We start from the raw sequence: 22,171 nt of genomic DNA on the forward strand, positions 1-22,171 counted from the left end.
CTGAGGTGGCCTTTTTAAGCCTATCCATGTTTTCTAAAGATGAGATTCAAACCATGATACCTTGCGACTACAAGGTAAACACCTTAATTAGTAACCATTATGCCAACCATCAATATGCATGTGTTAATTACAGTTTTTTGCAGCAGGTTCAGACTACAGCTTTGACTCAAAATCCATTCAAGCTATGCTACTTTGCTATTTTGACTTCATAAGTGTATGTGAACTGAATGCTGCAAGAATATATGTGAGAACTGTATAAATTGTCTCTTTTAACAGGCACCTCTTCACACTCCAGTAACAGAAGATAAATTTGGAATCCTAACAAAGAAGTATCAGATCCCCGTACCAGTGCTACCAGGTATAGTATAAAAATATTGAAGATGAATAGAGATAGTTTACAAAAACTTTTGAATATAAATAGCAAAAGATATTTTGTGACTTAGAATGCTAGTCTTCTTAATAAGCTAATGAATCAGAAGGAAAACAAGTGTACATAACTGTCAGATGGTCAAGTGCAGACTGCACAGCAGGTGAATCCTAAAACGGTTGTTCATTTAATTTTGTTAACCATCTGAATCTTCCCTGGTCAAATGCTGTTTTAAACTGTTTAACTTATTTTTTAAACACATTTATTGAACTATCACTTGTAACATAGACAAACTTAACATTTATATAAAAGTAATCAAACCATCTTAATAAGTTCATATTTATAAATGTTTTACATCACATCTGTTATTATATATCACGTAATCAAAACATTACATAAATTATTCAGTTCCTGCCTTCTCCTAAACCTCATTCCTCCTCCAAAACATTTTTCTGCATGCATTATTCCAGCAATTTCCATTTTTGCTATGTAATTTACCCCTACCCATTTCTAAAAATTCCACTTCCTGTTCTTTTATCTATGTCATAATGCTCACTACTTCAAGTATGGTTGGTTTAGATTTTGATTTCAACTTTCTAGTATTTTTTGTCAGCCACTAGAATTTAATTTAACAAGGCCTTACTGTGTCTAGGCAATTCAGATCCTTTAGCCAGCTCAAAAAAAAAAAAAAATTCCTTAGTTAAACTCATTTGCTCACCCAGTATTCCTGACAGAGTACTCTGCTCATTTCAGTCCAAGAACATATGTTCCCTGGGACCTGTTTCTTTCCTATTACACCTCCAGCATTTGCTATTTACTTGAAAATGTCTTTGGAGTCTGCTTGGCGTGTAAAAGTATGTATGCAGTCTTGCCACAATATTGTGCCTTTCAGTATACAGTCTTTCTGCCATTAGTAGGTCTATATTAAAACAACGAAATATCAAAATCTCGAATGCTTGGATGAGCGAAAACACAGATAATCGAAATTGCTATTCCCCCACACCCCCCCCCCTTAAAAATATATTCCAACTCCAAGATCACACTACAGTGAGGAAAGGGCAAATCTTCCGATCTTCACTGTACTGTGATCTCACAATATCGATTTCAATTACCTGCATTTTCGCTCATACGAGCATTCAAGGTTTTGATTTTTCGATGTTCTGATAGGAACCCGCCATTAGTATATCACAGCCAGTAACAAGATGTGCGACTGTTTCCAATTCTGTTTTACAAAACCTACATTTGTATGTTTCTCCCATATGTTCAATGGACTTTGTAAACCACTATCTTGGGCTTCCAATATTAACCTTTCATCCTTTTGGTTTGAATTCACCTTTCCTTAACCATTCCTGTATTCAATCCTGATCAACAGGAGTCTTTTTCCAGGAGTATTCTGTACTTGCAACTATATTTATGCATTTTCCACATTTTCTTTTTTTTGGTTTTTTTTTTTTTTTTTTTTTTTTTTTTTTTGGCAAATTCAGTTGATGCCTGATTTTTATCTGCTTTTGGTTTGATTCCCATTCCTGCTTGACGCCAATATACTTCTGCTAGACCAAGAAGGGAAGTCATCTTAGATTTAGTCTCCTCATGTTTCAAAACTTTCACTGTCTTTGGGTCTTGTAAGGTCAGCCGATATGTTTACAGTCTCATGATTGCAGATCTATACATGTAATCAGTTTCAAGGAGGTGCATACCCCCTTCAGAACTAGGAATATATAATCTTGGTATGCACTGATTTTTATAAATCATTTGATGAGAATGAAGCATCCGTCTTGTTTTCCTCTCTAATCTATCCAACACCTTTTGAGGCCAGTCAATCACTCCAAAACTGTAAGTTAGGACAGGAAGAGCAAACTGGTTTATAGCTTGAATTTTGTTCCAAGATGTCAACACTGTTTTCAGGATTAATTTGTCTTCTAAAATATTCCTTACTAAGTTTTATTCACATTTGTTCATGTTTTATTGTTGATCCTTCATCAGTTCCCAAATATTTATACATTCCTTCTTGCTCAAGTTCTTTTATATTACATTCTTGTCCCAAACTGATGTTTTCTTGGTGCTGCAGCTCTCCTGCTTTAAAGGTTGCTTTTGCACATTTATCAAGACCAAATGACATTCATATATCATTTGAAAATGTTTTGACTACTTGCAGTTGTGCTTTCAGTTCCTCATCTGATGAGCTCTACAGTTTTAAATCATCAACTAAGAGAAGATGAGAAGTCTTTACACTTTGTTGTTTTCTGAGAGTCAGATTATAGCCATGACCTGATCTGTTAAGCAGACAGGTTAATGGGTTAAGGGCAAGGCAAAAGATTAATGCTGACAGAGTCTCAACCTGGAATATCCCCCTTTGTATTTTATCCCTGGAACAATAATTTGTCCTTTATCATGGCTTAACTGCAGTGGTTTGCCACTGTTGTATGGTTGCTGTGATATAGTTTGTCAGTGTAGGGTGTATCTTATACATTTGTAAGCACTCTTTTATCCACAAATGTGGAATACTGTCAAATGCATTTTGTAGTTAATCCACACCATACTTGGATTCTTCCCCTTTTTTACAGTTCTCCACTATGACTTTATTTAACAACAAATGACCCTTTATTTCATATGACTTTCTTTTATTCTCCTTTTGTTCTGTTGCCATAATTGAGTTTTCTTCTACATGACTGTAAACTCTCTGCATCAATTCCAGTTTATAGTTTATATGTTGCCACTGGGGATGCACAAGCCAGTGCATTTCTTTGTGCTGGTCCCAAGCCCGGATAAATGGGGAGGGTTGTGTCAGGAAGGGCATCCGACGTAAAATGTTGCCAAATCATACATGCGGACAACAGTACAGATATACATACCGGATCGGTCGAGGGCCAGGTTAACAACGACTGCCACCAGTACTGTTAGCCAACAGGTTGCTGGCAGAAATTGGGCTACTGTTGGCCGAAGGAGGAGAAGAGGGGGAAGGCATGCCCGTAGGCAGGTAAAGACTAGGACTGTGGTAGTGAGGGTCGGAACTTTGAATGTTGGCAGTATGACTGGTATAGGGGGAGAGCTAGCTGATATGATGGACAGAAGGAAGGTTGGTATATTGTGTGTGCAAGAGACCAGATGGAAGGGGAGCAAGGCTAGGTGTATCGGAGGCGGGTTCAAATTGTTTATCATGGTGTGGATGGGAGGAGAAATGGCGTAGGGGTTGTCCTGAAGGAACAGTATGCTAAGAGTGTTTTGGAGGTGAAAAGTGTGTCAGATAGAGTGATGTTTATGAAGCTGGAAATTGATGGTGTAATGATGAATGTTGTTAGTGCATATGTTCCACAAGTTGGGTGTGCGATGGATGAGAAAGAATAATTTTGGAGTGAGTTGGATGAAGTGGTGATGACTGTACCCAAGGGTGAGAGAGTGGTGATTGGAGCAGATTTCAATGGGCATGTTGGTGAAGGGAACAGAGGGGATGGAGCAGATTTCAATGGGCATGTTGGTGAAGGGAACAGAGGGGATGAGGAAGTGATGGGTAAGTATGGTGTTAAGCAAAGGAATGCAGAAGGTCAGATGGTAGTGGATTTTGCGAAAAGGATGGACATGGCTGTGGTGAATACGTATTTTAACAAGAGGGAGGAGTATAAGGTGACATACAAGATTGGAGGGAGATACACACAGGTGGATTATATCTTATGTAGAAGGGCCAGTCTGAAGGAGATTGGAGACTGTAAAGTGGTGGCAGGGGAAAGTGTAGTTAGGCAGCATAGGATAGTGGTTTTTAGGATGACATTGGTGATTAAGAAGAGGAGGAGGAGTGTGAGGGCAGCACCAAAGATCAAATGGTGGAAATTGAAAAAGGCTAATTGTGAGGTGCAGTTCAGGGAAGAGTTAAGACAGGCACTGGGTGGCAGTGAAGAGTTACCAAATAGCTGGGTAACTACAGCAGGGCTAGTATGGGAGATGGCTAGAAAGGTGCTTGGTGTGACATCTGGAAAGAGGAAGGAGGACAAGGAGACCTGGTGGTGGAATGAAGAAGTACAGGAGAGTATACAGAGAAAGAGGATGACGAAGAAGTGGAATTGTCCGAGAGATGAAGAAAGTAGACAGGCGTATAAGGAGATGAGGTGCATGGCAAAGAGAGAGGTGGCGAAGGATAAGGCGGATGAAGAGTTGTATGAAAGTTAGGACACTAAGGAGGGAGAAAAGGACCTGTCCCGATTGGTTAGACAAGAGGGACCGAGCTAGTAAAAATGTGCAGCAGGTAAGGGTGATAAGGGATAATGAGGGAAACATACTCACAAGTGAGGAGAGTGTGTTGAGTAGATGGAAAGAGTACTTTGAAGGGCTGATGAATGAAGAGAATGAGAGGGAAAGAAGGTTGGATGATGTGCTAATAGTGAATCATAAAGTGCAGCGGATTAACAAGGAGGAAGTAAGGATAGCTATGAAGAGGATGAAGAATGGAAAGGCTGTTGGTCCAGATGACATACCTGTGGAAGCATGGAGGTGTTTCGGTGAAATGGCAGTGGAGTTTTTAACTAGATTGTTTAATTAAATCTTGGAAAGTGAGAGGATACCTGAGGAATGGAGAAAAAGTGTTTTGGTACCGATTTTTAAGAATAAGGGTGATGTGCAGAGCTGTAGTAACTACAGAGGGATTAAATTGATCAGTCACAGCATGAAGTTATGGGAAAGAGTAGTTGAAGCTAGGTTAAGAAGGGAGGTGATGATTAGTGATCAGCAGTAGGGTTTCATGCCAGGAAAGAGCACTACAGATTCGATGTTTGCTCTGAGAGTGTTGATGGAGAAGTACAGAGAAGGTCAGAAGGAGTTGCATTGTGTCTTTGTCGACTTAGAGAAAGCATATGACAGGGTGCCTGGAGAGGAGTTGTGGTATTGTATGAGGAAGTCGAGAGTGTCAGAAAAGTATATAAGAGTGGTACAGGATATGTACAAGGGTAGTGTGACAGCAGTGAGGTCTGCAGTAGGAGTGACGGATACATTTAAGGTGGAGGTGGGATTGCATCAAGGATCAGCTCTGAGCCCTTTCTTATTTGCAATGGTGATGGACAGGTTGACAGACGAGATTAGACAAGAGTCCCCGTGGACTATGATGTTTGCAGATGACATTGTGATCTGTAGTGAGAATAGGGAACAGGTGGAGGAGACCCTGGAGATGTGGAGATATGTTCTAGAGAGAAGAGGAATGAAGGTCAGCAAGACTAAGGCAGAATATATGTGTGTGAATGAGAGGGAGGATAGAGGAATGGTGAGGATGCAGGGAGTAGAGCTGGCGAAGGTGTATGAGTTTAAATACTTGGGATCAGCATTTCAGAGTAATGGTGAGTGTGGAAGAGAGGTGAAGAGGAGAGTAGAGGCAGGATGGATTAGGTGGAGAAGAGTGTCAGGAGTGATTTGTTACAGACAAGTACCAGTAAGGGTGAAAGGGAAGATCTACAAGAGGGTAGTGAGACCAGCTATGTTATATGGGTTGGAGACGGTGGCATTGACAAAAAGGCAGGAGTCAGAGCTGGATGTGGCAAAGTTAAAGATGTGAAGATTTGCACTGGATGTGACGAGGGTGGACAGGATTAGGAATAAGTATATTAGAGGATCAGCCCAGGTTGGAAGGTTTGTAGACAAAGCCAGAGAGGCAAGATTACTTTGGTTTGGACATGTGCTAAGGAGGGATGCAGAGTATATTGGGAAAAAGATGCTAACGATGAAGCTGCCAGGTAACAGGAAAAGAGGAAGGCCTAAGATAGGGTTTATGGATATGGTGAGAGAGGACATGCAGGTGGTTGGTGTGACAGAGCAAGATGCAGAGAACAAAAAGAAATGCAAACAGATGATCCGCTGTGGCGACCCCTAATGGAAGTAGCCGAAAGAAGAAGAAGTTTATATGTTGTTGGAAGGCAAGTTATTGGTCAATAATTTTTAGGGTAGTTGCAGGTTCATTCAAGTAGGAGCATTGTTTTTCCTGTTGTTAGCCAGGTTGGTGTCAGTTTGGGATGCGCATATAAATAGTTCTTACTCATGGATAATTCTTCATGCCAAGATGTTAATACTTTTAACCCGAAGTTAGGTACTGCATCTGGCCTGGGGGTTCCAATTAGAGGCTTTTCTTAACTTTGTTTCAATCTCTCTGGCTGTTAATTCATCTCATTTCATATCCTGTATGACTGTTGATGTTCTTCGTGTTTCACTGTTGCAGTCATTACACTTGGGTTATCCTGCTGGCAGGCTACCCTCAGTCGGCCTGAATTCCAAAGTCTAGGTCCGGCGTCAGTTGCTGTTGCCTCTTCCCTGATGTCAGTGCACCAGGGGTATAAAAGATGCAACCGACGCCATTTTCTTCAGTCTTTCTTGCCGCGCGGTGCCCGAAGCATAAGCAGTTCGCAAGTGCCGGTCGGCCGACTTCTGAGATTTTCGTGTTCGAATTTCAGATCCGAAGTCTACATTAAAAGCTAAGTACCCCGTTGGGGAAACTTTTTTCTTGCTCCAGACCATTGTCAGAAAAAGTTAATAATTGTATTTCTTGTGGGAAGCAAATACCGCATAAGGACTTTCATTCTTACTGTATTCCTTGCCTAGGCCCCGACCACGACGTTGCTAGTTGTCGGTTTTGTGCTAGATTTAACCAACGCAGTATTAAGCGTCGGAACGATATTGCATTACACTATTTTGGCAGAAGATTTAATTATACAATGTCGTCGGATAGCCATCTGACTACCGGAATTCACAAGAAATGCAAAGAAAAAGAAAAGGACAGGCATCCGAGGTCCAAAACAGATGACGAGGCTTCTTCTAAGCCAGTCGCCGGTTCTCAGTGAGGTGCCTCTGCAGCTCCTGATGCCCGTTACTTTAGACCCACAGGCTGCTACCGACTCCCACATGGAGTCACCTAGGCTGCTGGAGGCTCAAGGTATTGGACCTTCAGAGACTATTCCCTCAGATAGGTCCGGAGCCGCTGAGCAGGCATCGGCTTCTGAGAGTGTTTTCAGGCCAACTCAATTATGCATTAAAACGACTTCAGCTTCAAAGGCAAAGACTAAAGCACCCTTAAAGACAAAGAAACAAGTACAACAGCTTCATGGATAGGCCTCCATGCCCAAAAAACAGATGCTCAAAATGGCCGAAGACTTAATTATTTTGATCAGGGGTTCCCATCCTCACCTGATAAAAGGCCTAGGCAAGAGACAGAATATGAATCTTCAGATCAGGTTTCCATTTCATCTGATTCCTCTTCTGATCAGGAATACTCTCTTCCTCCCCATGAGGATTCTGATGCTGAAGAATCTATCCCTTTAGCCTATCCTCCTGATGATTACTCTTTTGGGGAAACCTTGCATACCATGAGGGAGCATTTCCACTGGGAGAGCCAAGATTTTTCAGAATCTAAGAAAAGGCTCAGAGACTTCCTTTTACTACCACAACACAGGCCCCTACCTATTCCACCTGTGTTAGACATTGTTGATGATGTATTTTCAGAGTCCAGTCTGACCCTTGACTCCTTACCTCCAGCTCCTGTTAAGCCGGACAGGTACTACAGGGTTCCTGACTGTCATAAATTCCTTTTCAAAAACCCTGCTGCTGACCCAGAAACTATCTCTCAGGGTCCCAAAGGGGTCAAGGCTTCCACTGCAAAAAACCCTACCCCCTCTGACAGGGATTCAAGGGCATTGGACAGATGGGGAAAAAAGATTTACACTTTCACTGCCTTGGCTATAAGGGCTTTAAATTGTCAGTTTCATATGCTCAAATATCAGCAATATATTATGTCGCTGCTTAAACAGAAAATGTTGACAAATTCTGAATGTGCAGAAAACAAAGAAATGCAGGATTTATTGCATGCAGCTGAACAAGTTGGAAAGCATACTTTGCAGTGTGGTTTTGATTCTTTGGAGGCCTCCTACAGAACCGCTGTTACGGGTTCTGTCATCAGGAGGCATGCTTGGGTAAAGGAACAAAGTCTGCCTGATCATGTCAAAGCAAAATTATTAGATGCCCCATAACAGCATGATACTTTGTTTGGGATTAAAGCAGAAGAGGTGTTAAAGAAAATGGAGGACAGAGCTAAATCTGTGCAAACGGTTAAGGATTTCTTACAGGTTCAACCTCCAAGATTTAGCAGACACTGGCCTACAAAGAATTGGTCCTTTCCAGTGTCCGACAGACCACAAAGGGGCAGATATAGACGCCCAAGAAGCAGATCCCAGCCCCAAGGTTTGTACAGGTCTAAACAATGGGGTACTTCTACACAGCCATACAGGAAACAGTCCCAATGACTTCCCCCTGCCTGCACCAAGCACTTATCTTCTGGCAGCACCTTTTGGGGGAAAACTAGCACTTTTTTCTCGAAACTGGCACATAATAACCCAGGACAAATGGGTCCTAGAATTAGAGTCACAGGGCTACAAGTTTCACTTCCATACCCTGCCAAGGACAAACGGTTGGCTACACCTGCCAAAACATCAATGGGCAGAGGCACAAAGGCAAGTCTCATCCCTCATGGACATGAGGGCCATTCAACAAGTACCAAAGCAAGAGCAGGGACAAGGATTTTATTCAAGACTGTTCTTGGTACCAAGAAAGGACAAGACCTGGAGACCAATACTGGACCTATCTTTTCTAAATACATTTCTGGATATACCAAAATTCAAAATGTTGACTCTACAGCAACTTCTGCCCATGCTAGGCAAGAAGGCTTGGCTTGTGACTTTAGACCTAAAAGAGGCATACCTGCATGTCCCAATCAGACAAACATGCAGAAGATACCTCAGATTCAAAGCTGGCTCAATGCATTACCAATTCTCTGCACTGCGCTTTGGCTTATCTACTTTGTCCATGGTCTTCACAAAGTGCCTGGCACCAGTAACTGCATTCTGCAGACAAAGTGGAATACAAATATATCCTTACTTGGACGACTGCCTCATTCAAGCAGAGAACAAGGACATTCTACTACAGCATCTGGCGTTTGTAAAGAGATTTCTAACAGGCCTAGGGTACACAGTCAAGGAAAAGAAATCAAAACTAGTACTCTCTCAAGAGATAATATTCCTGGGTGCAAGCTTAAATACAACTGCCCAGATAGCTTATCTCACGCCAGACAAACAAAGGCAACTGACTACCTATTTCAAACTGTTGGCAACAAAGGCCCAGTTATCTGCAAGAAAAATTCTGCAGGCTTTGGGCTTCATGGCATCCTGCATTCTACTAATTCCATATGCGAGACTGCATATGAGGAAACTTCAATGGTACCTAAAAAGTGTTTGGACTCAACATTGCCACAGCCTGGAAACAATAATTACCCTCATTCCCTGCCTGCAACAGGAGTTTCGTTGGTGGGCGAAGGCTTGTCACTAGAATAAGGGACAGCCATTCACCTTACCCCTAGCCAGGCAGACATTAACAACGGATGCATCAGATTATGCCTGGGGGGCCCACATGGCAGGAAGATGTATTCAAGGCACATGGTCCGCAAGCCAAATGCATCTACATATCAATCAAAAAGAGATGCTAGCTGTTCAGAATGCCCTGGCAGCCTTCAAGGATCTACTTCATCCGGGACAACTACTGATAAAGACAGACAACACCACGGTCATGTGGTATATAAACAAGCAGGGAGGCACTCATTCTTACCCCCTTTGCAGACTAGCCATGACTTTGTGGGACACCGCATTGACTTACCAAGTACATCTACAGGCACAATTCCTGCCAGGAAAGATAAATACTCTGGCAGACAAACTAAGCAGAAACCTTATGGATCCCCATGAGTGGAAATTGGATCCACAACTCTTCAGCATGATAACAAGGAAATGGGGATGCCCGGATATAGACTTATTTGCCTCTCCTCACAACTGCCACCTAAAAAGATTCTGCACAAGGACTTATCACAGACAAGCATGGAAAGTGGACGCCCTATCTTTCAGCTGGAAAAGCTTAGCAGCATATGCCTTTCCTCCACTGCCTCTCCTCCCCAAGGTACTCCTAAAGGTCAGACAAGAGAAGCCAAAGATGATACCGATTGCCCCAGACTGGCCCCGCCAGCACTGGTATCCAATCCTAAGGAACTTGTCTCAATGCCCAGCTTGGACCTTGCCTCAAATACCTCATCTACTATCCCAACAAAACAATCAGATCCTGCACATCCAACTAAAGACCTTAAATCTGGCAGCATGGCGGATAATGTAGTGATACAAAACGCACCTCTCACTAAAGCTGTAATGGATGTCATTTTGGAGGCCAGAAGGCCTAGTACCAGAAAATCTTACGCTGGAAAATGGAAGAGATTCTGTGCTTGGAACCAGGCACAAGGAATTGACACAGCTGTACCAAATATTCCTCAGATTTTACAATACTTAACTGAGATGCTGGACAAAGGCTTATCCTTTTCATCAATTAAAATTCATGCCTCTGCCATTTTGCCTCATTACAATACAGAGCCACCAATCTTTTCTCATCCCTTGTTAAGGCAGTACCTCAGAGGAGCCATAAACTTAAGGCCTCCAAGGAGATCACCATATCCCTCTTCTTCTTCTTTTTCTTTCAGCTGCACCAATACCAGCATGGGACCTCAATTATGTTTTGGAAAATCTCACCCTGCCTCCTTTTGAGCCAGCCGCTACAGCTGATATAAAGTTTTTATCTTGGAAAACAGCTCTGCTCCTAGCAATAACCTCTGCAAGACGAGTCTCAGAACTACAGGCACTCATGGCTGTGGAACCTTTTATCCAGACAGGGTTTCTCTGAGGACAAACCCGACATTTATGCCTAAGATAGTGTTCAGTGTGGCCCTTAACCAAACTATATATCTGCCTACTTTTCATCCAAACCCACAGAATAAGGGGGAGAGAATTCTGCATTCTTTGGACATACACAGACAGCTACGCTTCTACTTGGACAGAACCAAAGCTTTCAGAAAGACAGAGCAACTACTAGTGGCATATGCTGCAGGATCACAAGGAAAGGCTATCAAAGCAGACTATTTCAAAGTGGATAGGCCACTGCATTCGTTTCTGCTATTCACAACATGGCAAGCCAGTGCCTAAGGCCATTAGGCCACATTCAACCAGAGCAGCAGCCACTTCAGCAGCCTTCCTCAGGGGAGTACCAACCAAAGACATTCTAGAGGCTGCTACCTGGAGTTCAGTGCACACCTTTACAAAGCACGATCATTTACCACTCTACTCTAAATCCAGGGCAGGCTTTGCAACTGCAGTTCTGCAGGGCCTCATAGCCGCTCCTAATGCTATTTAGCTCCAGCCTTCCAACCATAGCTTTGGGATTCAACCCAAGTGTAATGACTGCAACAGTGAAACACAAAGAACATAGTACAGTTGTGTACACTTACCATAAATGTAGATTTTCGAGTGTATTCACTGTTGCAGTCCAGGTTACCCACCCACCATTCCCCATCTCTTTGCTGCAACTTATCTGCACTTCTCTAATCTATACAACTTATGTGGTGTATTTGCTTGTAGATGAAGGTATTATATATTTTGGTGCATGCATGTTTTATTGGCATTTTGTTTTTAGCCTACCCTTTTGGGGCACCTGACATCTGGGGCAAGAAAAACCGAAGAAAATGGCGTTGGCTGCATCTTTTATACCCCTGGCGCACTGACGTCAGGGAAGAGGCGACAGCAACCGACGACGGACATAGACTTTGGAATTCAGGCCGACTGAGGGTAGCCTGCCAGCAGGATAACCCTAGTGTAATGACTGCAACAGTGAATACACTCGAACATCTACATTTATGGTAAGTGTACACAACTGTACTTTGTTTTCCTTAAGGATGTGCAACCAAGATCCCATTCTTTCCTTATTTTTTGAATTACCCCCCACTTCATCATCATCGCTTTCCACTTTGAATTGTAGCTTTTTGCTGGTGTCATGTGTAAGAGCCTTAACTGTATAGCCCTTCAAATCAGGTAATCCAAAACATCCTTGTTCTGTGGGGAGGATCAACTTACCCCACTTGACACTTGGCGTCTTCCTCTCCCAAATAAAATCCTTCAACCTTTTAGTAATTGCTATCCACAACTTCTACAGTTGATGAAAATATGCCTGACTTGTGTATAAAGTTAAAGGGATTAAACACATTTCTACTGCTTGTATCTTGCTATCCATTTCCATAGGCAAGAGCTTCCAGTTTCTCAGTTTTTAAATTATCTTTTATTTAGTCTCTTCCCACATATTCTTAGCTGCCATAACAAAATCCTTTTTCATACATACTCCTAAATACTTTGTTTTATCATGTCCTCATAAATATGAGTATTGCCAAACTAGTTCATGTGTGGGTACATAGTTTATAGCTTCGTCTTAGTTTATAGCTATTGCCTTTGTTTTATCTTCTTTAATTTTATATTCTGAAAAACCCAGAACTGTCTCAGAATGTTCTACAACACTGAGATGTTCTTTTCTGGTTTTGTCAGGTACAAAATAATATCATCTGCAGATAAAGCCAATGTTTCTTGAATACCATACCAATTATATTCTTGATTTTCTGAGTCTCTTATTTTCTTTGCCAGTGGTACTAAATGTAACGTAAATGGAAAAAAAGGACACCCCACCTAGTTCTTTTGTTCAGATACAAATTATCAGAGAAGAACCTTCCACTTGGATTTTTCCTCCAATCTGTCATATATCCCTCTTCTTCTTCTTTTTCTTTCAGCTGCTCCAGTTAGGGGTCACCACAGTGGATCATCTGTTTCCATTTCTTCCTGTCCTCATCTTGCCCCTGTCACACCAACCACCTGCATGTCCTCTCTCCCCACCTCCATAAACCTTATCTTGGGCTTTCTTCTATTCCTCTTACCTGGCAGCTTCATCCTTGGCATTCTTCTGCCAATATACCCAGCATCCCTTCTCAGCACACGTCCAGAGCAACACAATCTCTCCTCTCTGGCTTTGTCTCTAAACTGTCCAACCTGAACTGACCCTCTAAAATACTCATTTCTAATCCTGTCCATCCTCGGCACACCCAGTGCAAATTTTAACATCTTTAGCTCTGCCACCTCCAGCTCTGACTCCTGTCTTTTCATCAGTGCCACTGTCTCAACCCATATAACATAGCTGGTCTCATTACCATCTTGTAGACCTTCCCTTTCACATTTATTGGTACCTGTCTGTCACAAATCACTCATGACACAATTCTCCACCCACCCCACCCTCTCATTAATCTTATTATTATGTCAGGAAATACAAATGCTTCCATTGCCCTACTCATAAAATCCCAGCCTACTCCATTCCATGTTTTCTCTGTATCAAGAACCACCAATAACAGAGGTATTTTCTTACATTCTGCTTTCCTCTGGATCATCATTCTATTAATGTTGTCAAATGTTGACTCCCCTCCACAAAACTACATTGATCCGTATCTATCAATTTTGGGATCAGCTTTGTGATTCTGTTAACCATTATAAACATAAACACTTTATAATCTTGGTTTAAAATTGAAATGGGAGGGGGCGGAGCCTGAATGGCTAACTGAAAGCAGCAGTATTTTAGAGCTCCATATAACTAGTTAAATAAGACAGGAAAGAAAAATATTCTCTTTTTTTCTTCAAAGTATACAATCTTATAGATAAAGGACTAATTTACATAATTTTAACATGGGTTGAGGTAGGGAAGATGTTTGTAGTAGGGAATAATACTGAACACCTACCTCGACCCATGTTAAAACCGTTCCTAGATTGATTATTTTGTCTTCGACATCCTTGTTTACGACCTTATACGTTCGACTATCCGACTGTTGCCCAAGTGCCGTTCGCATTTTCAATAGTAAACCGAATACATCTCCAAGCTTTTTGACAGGAAATTATTTGTAAAACTTCAAAGTTTCTAATTATGTAAATTAGTCCTTTATCTATAAGATTGTATACTTTGAAGAAAAAAAGAGAATATTTTTTTTTCCCTGTCTTATTTAACTAGTTATATGGAGCTCTAAAATACTGCTGCTTTCAGTTAGCCATTCAGGCTCCGCCCCCTCCCATTTCAATTTTAAACCAAGATTATAAAGTGTCGCCCAAGTGCCGTTCGCATTTTCAATAGTAAACCGATGTATTCACTTGTTAAAATGAGCAACTCAAAGAATTCTCACCAGGATACTGCCTTAAAGAAGGAACTACAACAGATGGCATCTACCCTGCAGGGGTTGTCTTTGAAGATGGATGATTTTAAAGAGAACCTGGAAAATTTTAAAACAAGCAGTCAAAAACAGGCTGACACCCTCAAAGAAATGCTACAATAACACTAGACAAAAATAACAGGAATAGAGGTTTCTCTAAATAACTTAGAAAGTAGACTTATGGAAGAGGAAACATAGAACTAACTGCTTCTTAAACAAAACAGTTGGTTGGTTAATAAAGTAGATGACTTGGAAAATAGGGAGAGGAGAAATAACATTGGGATTTTCGGATTACCTGAAAACACAGAAGGTGAGGATATTATTTCCTTATTATCAAGCTGGTTCCCTGACTTTTTAAATTTAAAAGAAGGACTTTCCTTTGGCATTGAAAGGGCACACAGAGCTCTTAGGAAACCTGCCACTAACTCAAACTCTCCTCCTAGGTCAATAATTATCAAATTTCTTTCATACTTGGACAAGGAACTGATTTTAAGATCTGCTTGGAGGAAGGCACCTCTAAAATATAAACAGAGCCTGATAAGATTTGATAACGACTATTCATCTAGAATAATGGAACAAAGGAAAAAAGTGTGGCCAGTGATAAAGTTTCTGAAACAAAATAACATCAAGGTGCAACTTGCATATCCAACTAAGATAAGAATACTGTATGCCAACGAGATAAGGACTTTTATTGACTTAGAGGCAGCCTCTTCATTTATTAAAACTAATAATGTGATTACTTTACCAGAAGATATGGATTGGATGTCACCTTCTCTCAAGACAACAAAAGAAACAAATGTCTGGACAGATGTCAAAAAGAAGAAGCAAAAGACTGATACTGTTGCAGCCAAATCTCTCAAAGCATCTACTATGATATGAATTGTTTTAACATTACTTTAAAGGACCAATTTTACTGCTTGGAATTTTAAAACAAAGGTAACTAACTACTGGAATCTTTATCTATATTTTTTGAAAATAGATGACACATGAGAGTTTTCACATACCACAGATATGTAAAACAGGGTACTTTTCTTTCACAGAAGGAGGGTTATATAGCACATACAATATTTATAGTATAAATAAACATACATAGTTGTTGTATCTTTCGGCTTTTCCCGGTTAGGGGTCACCACAGTGGAACTCCGGTCTGCTAATGATTGGCAGTAGATTTTTACGTACCGAGTTGTCAGCTCTGACGCACAACCTTCAACGAAGGTACGCCCATTCACGCATGCCTCCGCACAGAAGACGCTTTAGCTGAGAATCGAACAGGACAACGTCTTACCGTGAGGTGACAACGCTACCGCAGCTCCACCAACGCTATATGTGTATTTTCTCTTAATTTTCTCTTTTCTTTTTCTCTCCTCTCTTTTCTCATTATTCATTTTAACTGCATCTCGTCTCCCTTTCTAAATTTTCTCGTATTTACTATACTAATATAGTCAGTATATATTTAATAACTCACTATCTATACATAGATAAATAATAGTCTAAAATAATCTAGTTTTAAGGTAGATTAATTGGAATAGTGAACTTAATTAATTGTTGCTACAATATTTATTAGATTAATGATAGTCACTGTTTTGCTTATTGGGACTGGGGACATGTTTGTGATTAACTCTGAAATGTTCCATTCATGTACATATGTCCTTCAAATTTTTTCCTTTTAGTATTAACAAATACATAAAATAAAACAATAAAAAAAGGAGGGAAAAGGTACTGTTGGTTAAGAGAAGTGAAGCTTTCTTCACATTCTATTTGCATTGCCATAAAAATAGTAAACAATTGTTGCAGTTTCTAAGGACACTGAATCTGCGTAGTGCATTTAGCCTCACAGATAACAAATAACAAGAAAAAATGTTTAGTTATTAAAATGAAAAACAACCTACACAAGGTAAAATAAATACGTAATAGGACTATCTGTATATATTTTATGATTTATCCTCATAGGATTACATATTTCTGGAAACACAACTGAAATGTTCCCAAACTACATGTGCACTGAAATGCAGCTGCTTGATTAAAAAGTATTACTCATTTTAACATGCTGATTCCACAAGCTGTCTGCACTGTACAAGTTACATTTTATATGTTACTTGAAACTGACTGTCTCTAGAGCACATGAAAAGATACATAATACTTTTTGCAACATGTTATTTCTGCAGTTACCTCACACTCTGTACAAACTCGCTTGGCAACTGATAGCTATTCATTTAAAATATCAGTTTAAATATTAAATGTGCCCTTAAAATGCTGTTGACATTTTGATAAAATATAATGTGAACTGTAAAATAAATGACTTGAAAGAAGTGAAGTAATACATAGATTTCAAAGACAGTTCTTGACTCTACAGTAAAAGTTGTTGTTGTGTCTTTTGGCTTTTCCCGGTTAGGGGTCGCCACAGCGGAACTCTGGTCCGCTAATGATTGGTAGTTGATTTTTACATGCCGAGTTACCAGCTCTGACGCACAACCTTCAACGAAGGTACGCCCATTCACGCATGTCTCCACGCAGAAGACGCTCTAGCTGAGAATCGAACCGGACAGCGTCTTACTGTGAGGCGACTCTACAGTAAAAGTAAAAATGTATATTAGGAAAAAACAGAAACCAAAACTAGAAAATAAAAATAAAACTGGTACTGTGGAACAAAAGCCCGAACTAGCGAAACAGATGGACCAAGTATTTAATTGAAGCACTTTTCGTTAGCTTAATAAGCTAACTTCTTCAGAAACAAAACAAAGTACAAATACAGCCTTGAAAACAAGTAGAGATATATATAGGCTGATATGCATCATGTGCTATCTATCAAAGAAAACTCGCCACTAAAACTAAAGTTTAAATTTTAAGTATACTAGTATACTAAAAAAGGCAGACTACCGCCCACCAGCATGAACGAGTCAGTTACCTTGAAATCATTCAACTAGTAACATCTGATGTCAAAGCTGAAATACACATAGACTAATAAATTCAAATACAAATATAAATGCAAATACATACTATGGTATGCTTATAAAAATGAAATAAATGTATGAATGTAAAGCATCCTTATCCTAAAAAAACGACATTAAAAAATGTTAAAAAATAACCTGTAAAATACTAAACACAATGCAAGCATTCACCCACGCTGTGAAGTTGCATGTAAGCATGCATGTGAACTTCACAGTGTGGGTGAATGCTTGCATTGTGTTTAGTATTTTACAGGTTATTTTTTAACATTTTTTTTAATGTCATTTTTTAGGATAAGGATGTTATAAAAATGAAATAAATGTATGAATGTAAAACATCCTTATCCTAAAAAACGACATTAAAAAAAATGTTAAAAAATAACCTGTAAAATACTAAACACAATGCAAGCATTCGCCCACGCTGTGAAGTTCACATGCATGCTTACATGCAACTTCACAGCGTGGGTGAATGCTTGCATTGTGTTTAGTATTTTACAGGTTATTTTTTAACATTTTTTAATGTCGTTTTTTTAGGATAAGGATGCTTTACATTCATACATTTATTTCATTTTTATAAGCATACCGTAGTATGTATTTGCATTTGCATTTGTATTTGTTTTTATTTTATTAGTCTATGTGTATTTCATCTTTGACATCAGATGTTACTAGTTGAATGATTTCAAGGTAACTGACTCGTTCATGCTGGTGGGCGGTAGTCCGCCTTTTTTAGTATACTAGTATACTTAAAATGTAAACTTTAGTTTTAGTGGCGGGTTTTCTTTGATTGGTAGCACATGATGCATGTCAGCCTATATGTATCTACTTGTTTTCAAGGATGTATTTGTACTTTGTTTTGTTTCTAAAGAAGTTAGCTTATTAAGCTAACGAAAAGCGCTTCAATTAAATACTTGGTCCATCTGTTTCGCTAGTTTGGGCTTTTGTTCCACAGTACCTGTTTTATTTTTATTTTCTAGTTTTGGTTTCTGTTTTTTCCTAGTGCACTCGGGTTTTGAACCATGCGTTACACCGGATGCATTGAGAGGTGGCGACAGCTTGGAGAATGGTATACCGGCAACCGCGAACTGTCTAGTTAACATCAATGTCATGGATTTAATTCTCACCAAAATTGAATCCATTTGTTCAGCGTCTTGACCGCTTGGACACTGAACAAAAAGTGTTACGCAAAGTTTTACCCGTCACGGCTCGGATACATACTACTGCTTCACTTCCGGTATGTTTGGGCGACCAGGAGATGTCGGTTGGGGATGTAGGAGCTGAAAGAGCTACGAATGGAGTAATTTTACAACAAGGACAAGTTGGCCAGACATCAATTACCAAGCCGAGTCTTAGCAATACTGGTAATCATGTAGCAAATATTCCGGTCTGTATTCATCCAACTGGAAACAACGTTCCTGCTAGCGGCAACATTGTCACTACCGGAGCACAAATTCTGGGTTCTGCAGTGGCAGCAAGTGGAGTGCCGTCACACCAGACTGGAACAGGGCTTTATTAGTCCCTTCTTAGAGACACATGAAGTTATTGGACTTCCAGAAATCAACAAATGGTTGTCCGTAGGATTTACCTTCTCAAATAGTACATCCAACATTAGCGCAAGTCAACAGGATGATAGAGGTAATAACAATAACTCTTTTTGTAATGACATTGTGTCTAAACTTAAATCTTTAGACACTTATTTGGTCAAGCTTAAAAAATTACAATTGGAGATTTCCTATTTTCGTGAATGTTTATCACGCAAAGTAGTGCCTAAGGGCCTAAGACATTATCAGTTCCCCACTGACCTTGTCATTGACTCTGACTTTCATAAAGAACTGCTGGCTTTATTTGACTGCCAAGGCTTTGACTTATTAGAACTTATGATTAAGCACTACAATATATGGGTTAATGAGCTTAGTGCTAAAGCCATTGAACTTGACAATAGTATTAAAAGTGATGGGGAATTTTTTAGGTATAAATATGATTATACACGTGACTTCTCTAGTATAGACCAGTATCTAGTTAAATTAAAAGGTAATAAAACCAAGAAACTGGATCGGGACAGCAAGGCTTACAGGGATGGTATTGCATATCCAGTACCACCACCAGCTCAAGTCTGGCAAGAACCTATGGGTCCTAATACAGTGGTACAAGCTAGTGAATCTAGTTTTAGGAATCAACAACATAGGGATATTCCTAGAGCAAAACCAAATAGTACTGATTCTCAGAGTGTTGAGAGTCAGGACCACCAACCTAAGTTAAGGAGAAGTGAGAGACTCCAACATCTTTATCATGGTCATAATAAGGACACTTATTTTCCTCAGAATCAAGATGGAAATTTTCCTTTGGCCAACCAGATGGGTGCTAGACCCAAACAGCGAAAAAATCTACAGTCACAATATCACCAGCGCAAACCCAGCAAACACAAGACTTAAGTATTGTCTGTCCACCAACATCAATATCTGAGGATGAAGAACAGCTTAGTGCTGAAGTGGTGGACTTGAATGTAAATGATGACTGTGATTTGCTTGGTGAAGTAAACGTTACTAAACCTGTCATTATTAACCAAACATGTGATTTCAAAGTTTATAACTTTTTTTCGGCGGTTATCCCGCCGTATATTGTTGACTTCCTTGCCAAAGGTTATACATATGTTCCAACTCAGAAATTTGACTTGGTGAAATCTGTAATTGACCTTAAAATATATACCAGGAAGTTAAACTTTACATTAATAATGGGTGCAAATCCCGGTTTACTTTTTGTAGATCTATTTTATATCTCAAGTACATTTAATCCACTAATGCACCCAGTCTTACAAGTTTTCGAACAATTATGTGAACTTGATTTCAGACAGCTTTCCACCAGTAAGCAATGTACTAGTGGATATAATAGTGTTAGCAAGTTCGAACAAGAATGTTTAAAGTATATAAAATTGCAGAATATTCGGATTTGCAAACCAGATAAGGGTGGTGGTCTTGTAATCTTTGATTGTCCAGATTATGTAGAAAGAATGAACTCACTTCTTGATAGTCTAGCTTATGTACAGAGCTCCAGGTCAGAAGTCAATGGTGCCTATCACTCTATAAAAACCACTTTAGAAGAAATGTTCATAGAAGGAAGAATTGAACAGAATATATACAACTATATGTCCACACTCTATCCTAAATATCCTTGTATATTTGGCATTCCAAAGATACATAAAAACATAACTACCCCCCCCCCCCGAGACCTTTAGTTGATGGCAGGGGCTCCCCGACGTACTCTTGTGCAAAAGTGGTTGATTCAATCCTGCAAAAATACGTGGGTAAGGAAAGCCAAATTTGTAAGGACTCATGGTCATTTCTTCTGAGTTTGGACAGAGTAGAGTTTAACATGAGTTACAACTTCCTTACAGTGGATGTGAAGGATTTATATACCTCTATTCCACAAGATTTAGGTATTGAGTGGGTCAGCCTGTTTTTGAATAGGAGAGGGGCCCCCGTTAGCGAGATTCATTTGGTCAATGAATTATTGGAAGTCATACTGTTCAATAATTTTTTCATGTTTGGGGACAAGTTTTTTCTACAAAAAGTTGGGGTGACAATGGGCTCCCCATGTGGAGCCAGTATAGCCAACCTTGTAATGGCTTATTGGGAAACTGAATTTGTACTTAATAACTCCATGATCAAAGATCAGATTGTATACTATACTCGTTACTTGGACGATATTTCTATCCTCCTTAGGGGGGATAAAGGCACTAGCAACACCATTGTACAGGTATTCAATGACTCCACACACTTTTTGCAATTTACCGCAACCTTTGATACAGAGGCTATAGCTTTCTTAGATGTTTGGCTATCTAAGAACAGAGCAGCGGGCAGTCTTGTAGCTTCAATATATAGAAAAAGAACATATTCTAATTCTTTTCTACATTTTACAAGTTGCCACCCCTATCACCAGAAGCGCTCTGTTATTAAAGGCCAATTGGTACGAGCTGCTCGCATTGTCAGTCAGGACAATGATTTTTTGGAGGAATGCCAAGTTTTAAAAGCTGTGTTCTTACATAGAGGCTATCCAGTTAACCTGTTGGATGACCTGAGAGGTGAAGTCAATTTTAAAAGACTTAATGGCATCTACCAACCTCTATTACATATTAAAAGTACATGTATCAACAATACATTCTCCTGGGAATATATTAGTAGTTGATACAATTAGTGAAGATCAGCCTTTACCTAGCTTTATAACTACATTTAATATACATAGTCAGCTTTGTATAGACATCATCAAGAAGAACTGGTGCCTGTTTCGAGCCAATTCTAACATCTACGCTAAGATGGGCGAGAGCCCAAAGGTTACTTATAGGAAGGGTTATAACTTGAAAAGTCTACTAGAATGGCAAATATCAGTCCCTTCCAAAATTACGGGAATGTTTAAATGCCAAGATTGTAAATATTGTAAATTTGTGGATAATATATACTCTTTGGCAGTTAATAATTTTAGTATTAAACTAAAAGGTAGGTTTAATTGTAACACAAAAATGGTGGTGTACTTAGCTAAGTGCCAGAGATGCCCAGCATTTTATGTGGGCAAAACAGAGCGGCGCATTCGAGAAAGGATATGCGAGCATCAATATGCCATTGGTAAATTAAAACTAGAGAATGCTTTAGCCAAGCATGTTCAACAGTTTAAAGATCATAGTTTTAGATATTCAGTCATTGACCATATCAGTCTGGATAAAAGAGGGGGTCCAGCACCACTGAGGCTTGAGGAGCTTGAATT

At 39.8% G+C, this 22,171-nt stretch overlaps 1 protein-coding gene across 1 annotated transcript in view; it reads left to right on the forward strand.

Annotated features, from left to right (window-relative positions):
* The window catches only part of ETFDH (electron transfer flavoprotein dehydrogenase), a 1,111,536-nt gene that overhangs the window by 252,277 nt on the left and 837,088 nt on the right, over positions 1-22,171 (forward strand). Inside the window, exon 4 of the mRNA XM_044062047.1 lies at positions 277-358. Coding sequence (XP_043917982.1) covers positions 277-358 — 82 coding nt within the window. The remainder of the gene's footprint in view (positions 1-276; positions 359-22,171) is intronic.

Source organism: Protopterus annectens, chromosome 2.part1 (assembly GCF_019279795.1).
Source record: "Protopterus annectens isolate FY-2018-M chromosome 2.part1, PAN1.0, whole genome shotgun sequence".
NCBI classification, from domain to species: domain Eukaryota; kingdom Metazoa; phylum Chordata; order Ceratodontiformes; family Protopteridae; genus Protopterus; species Protopterus annectens.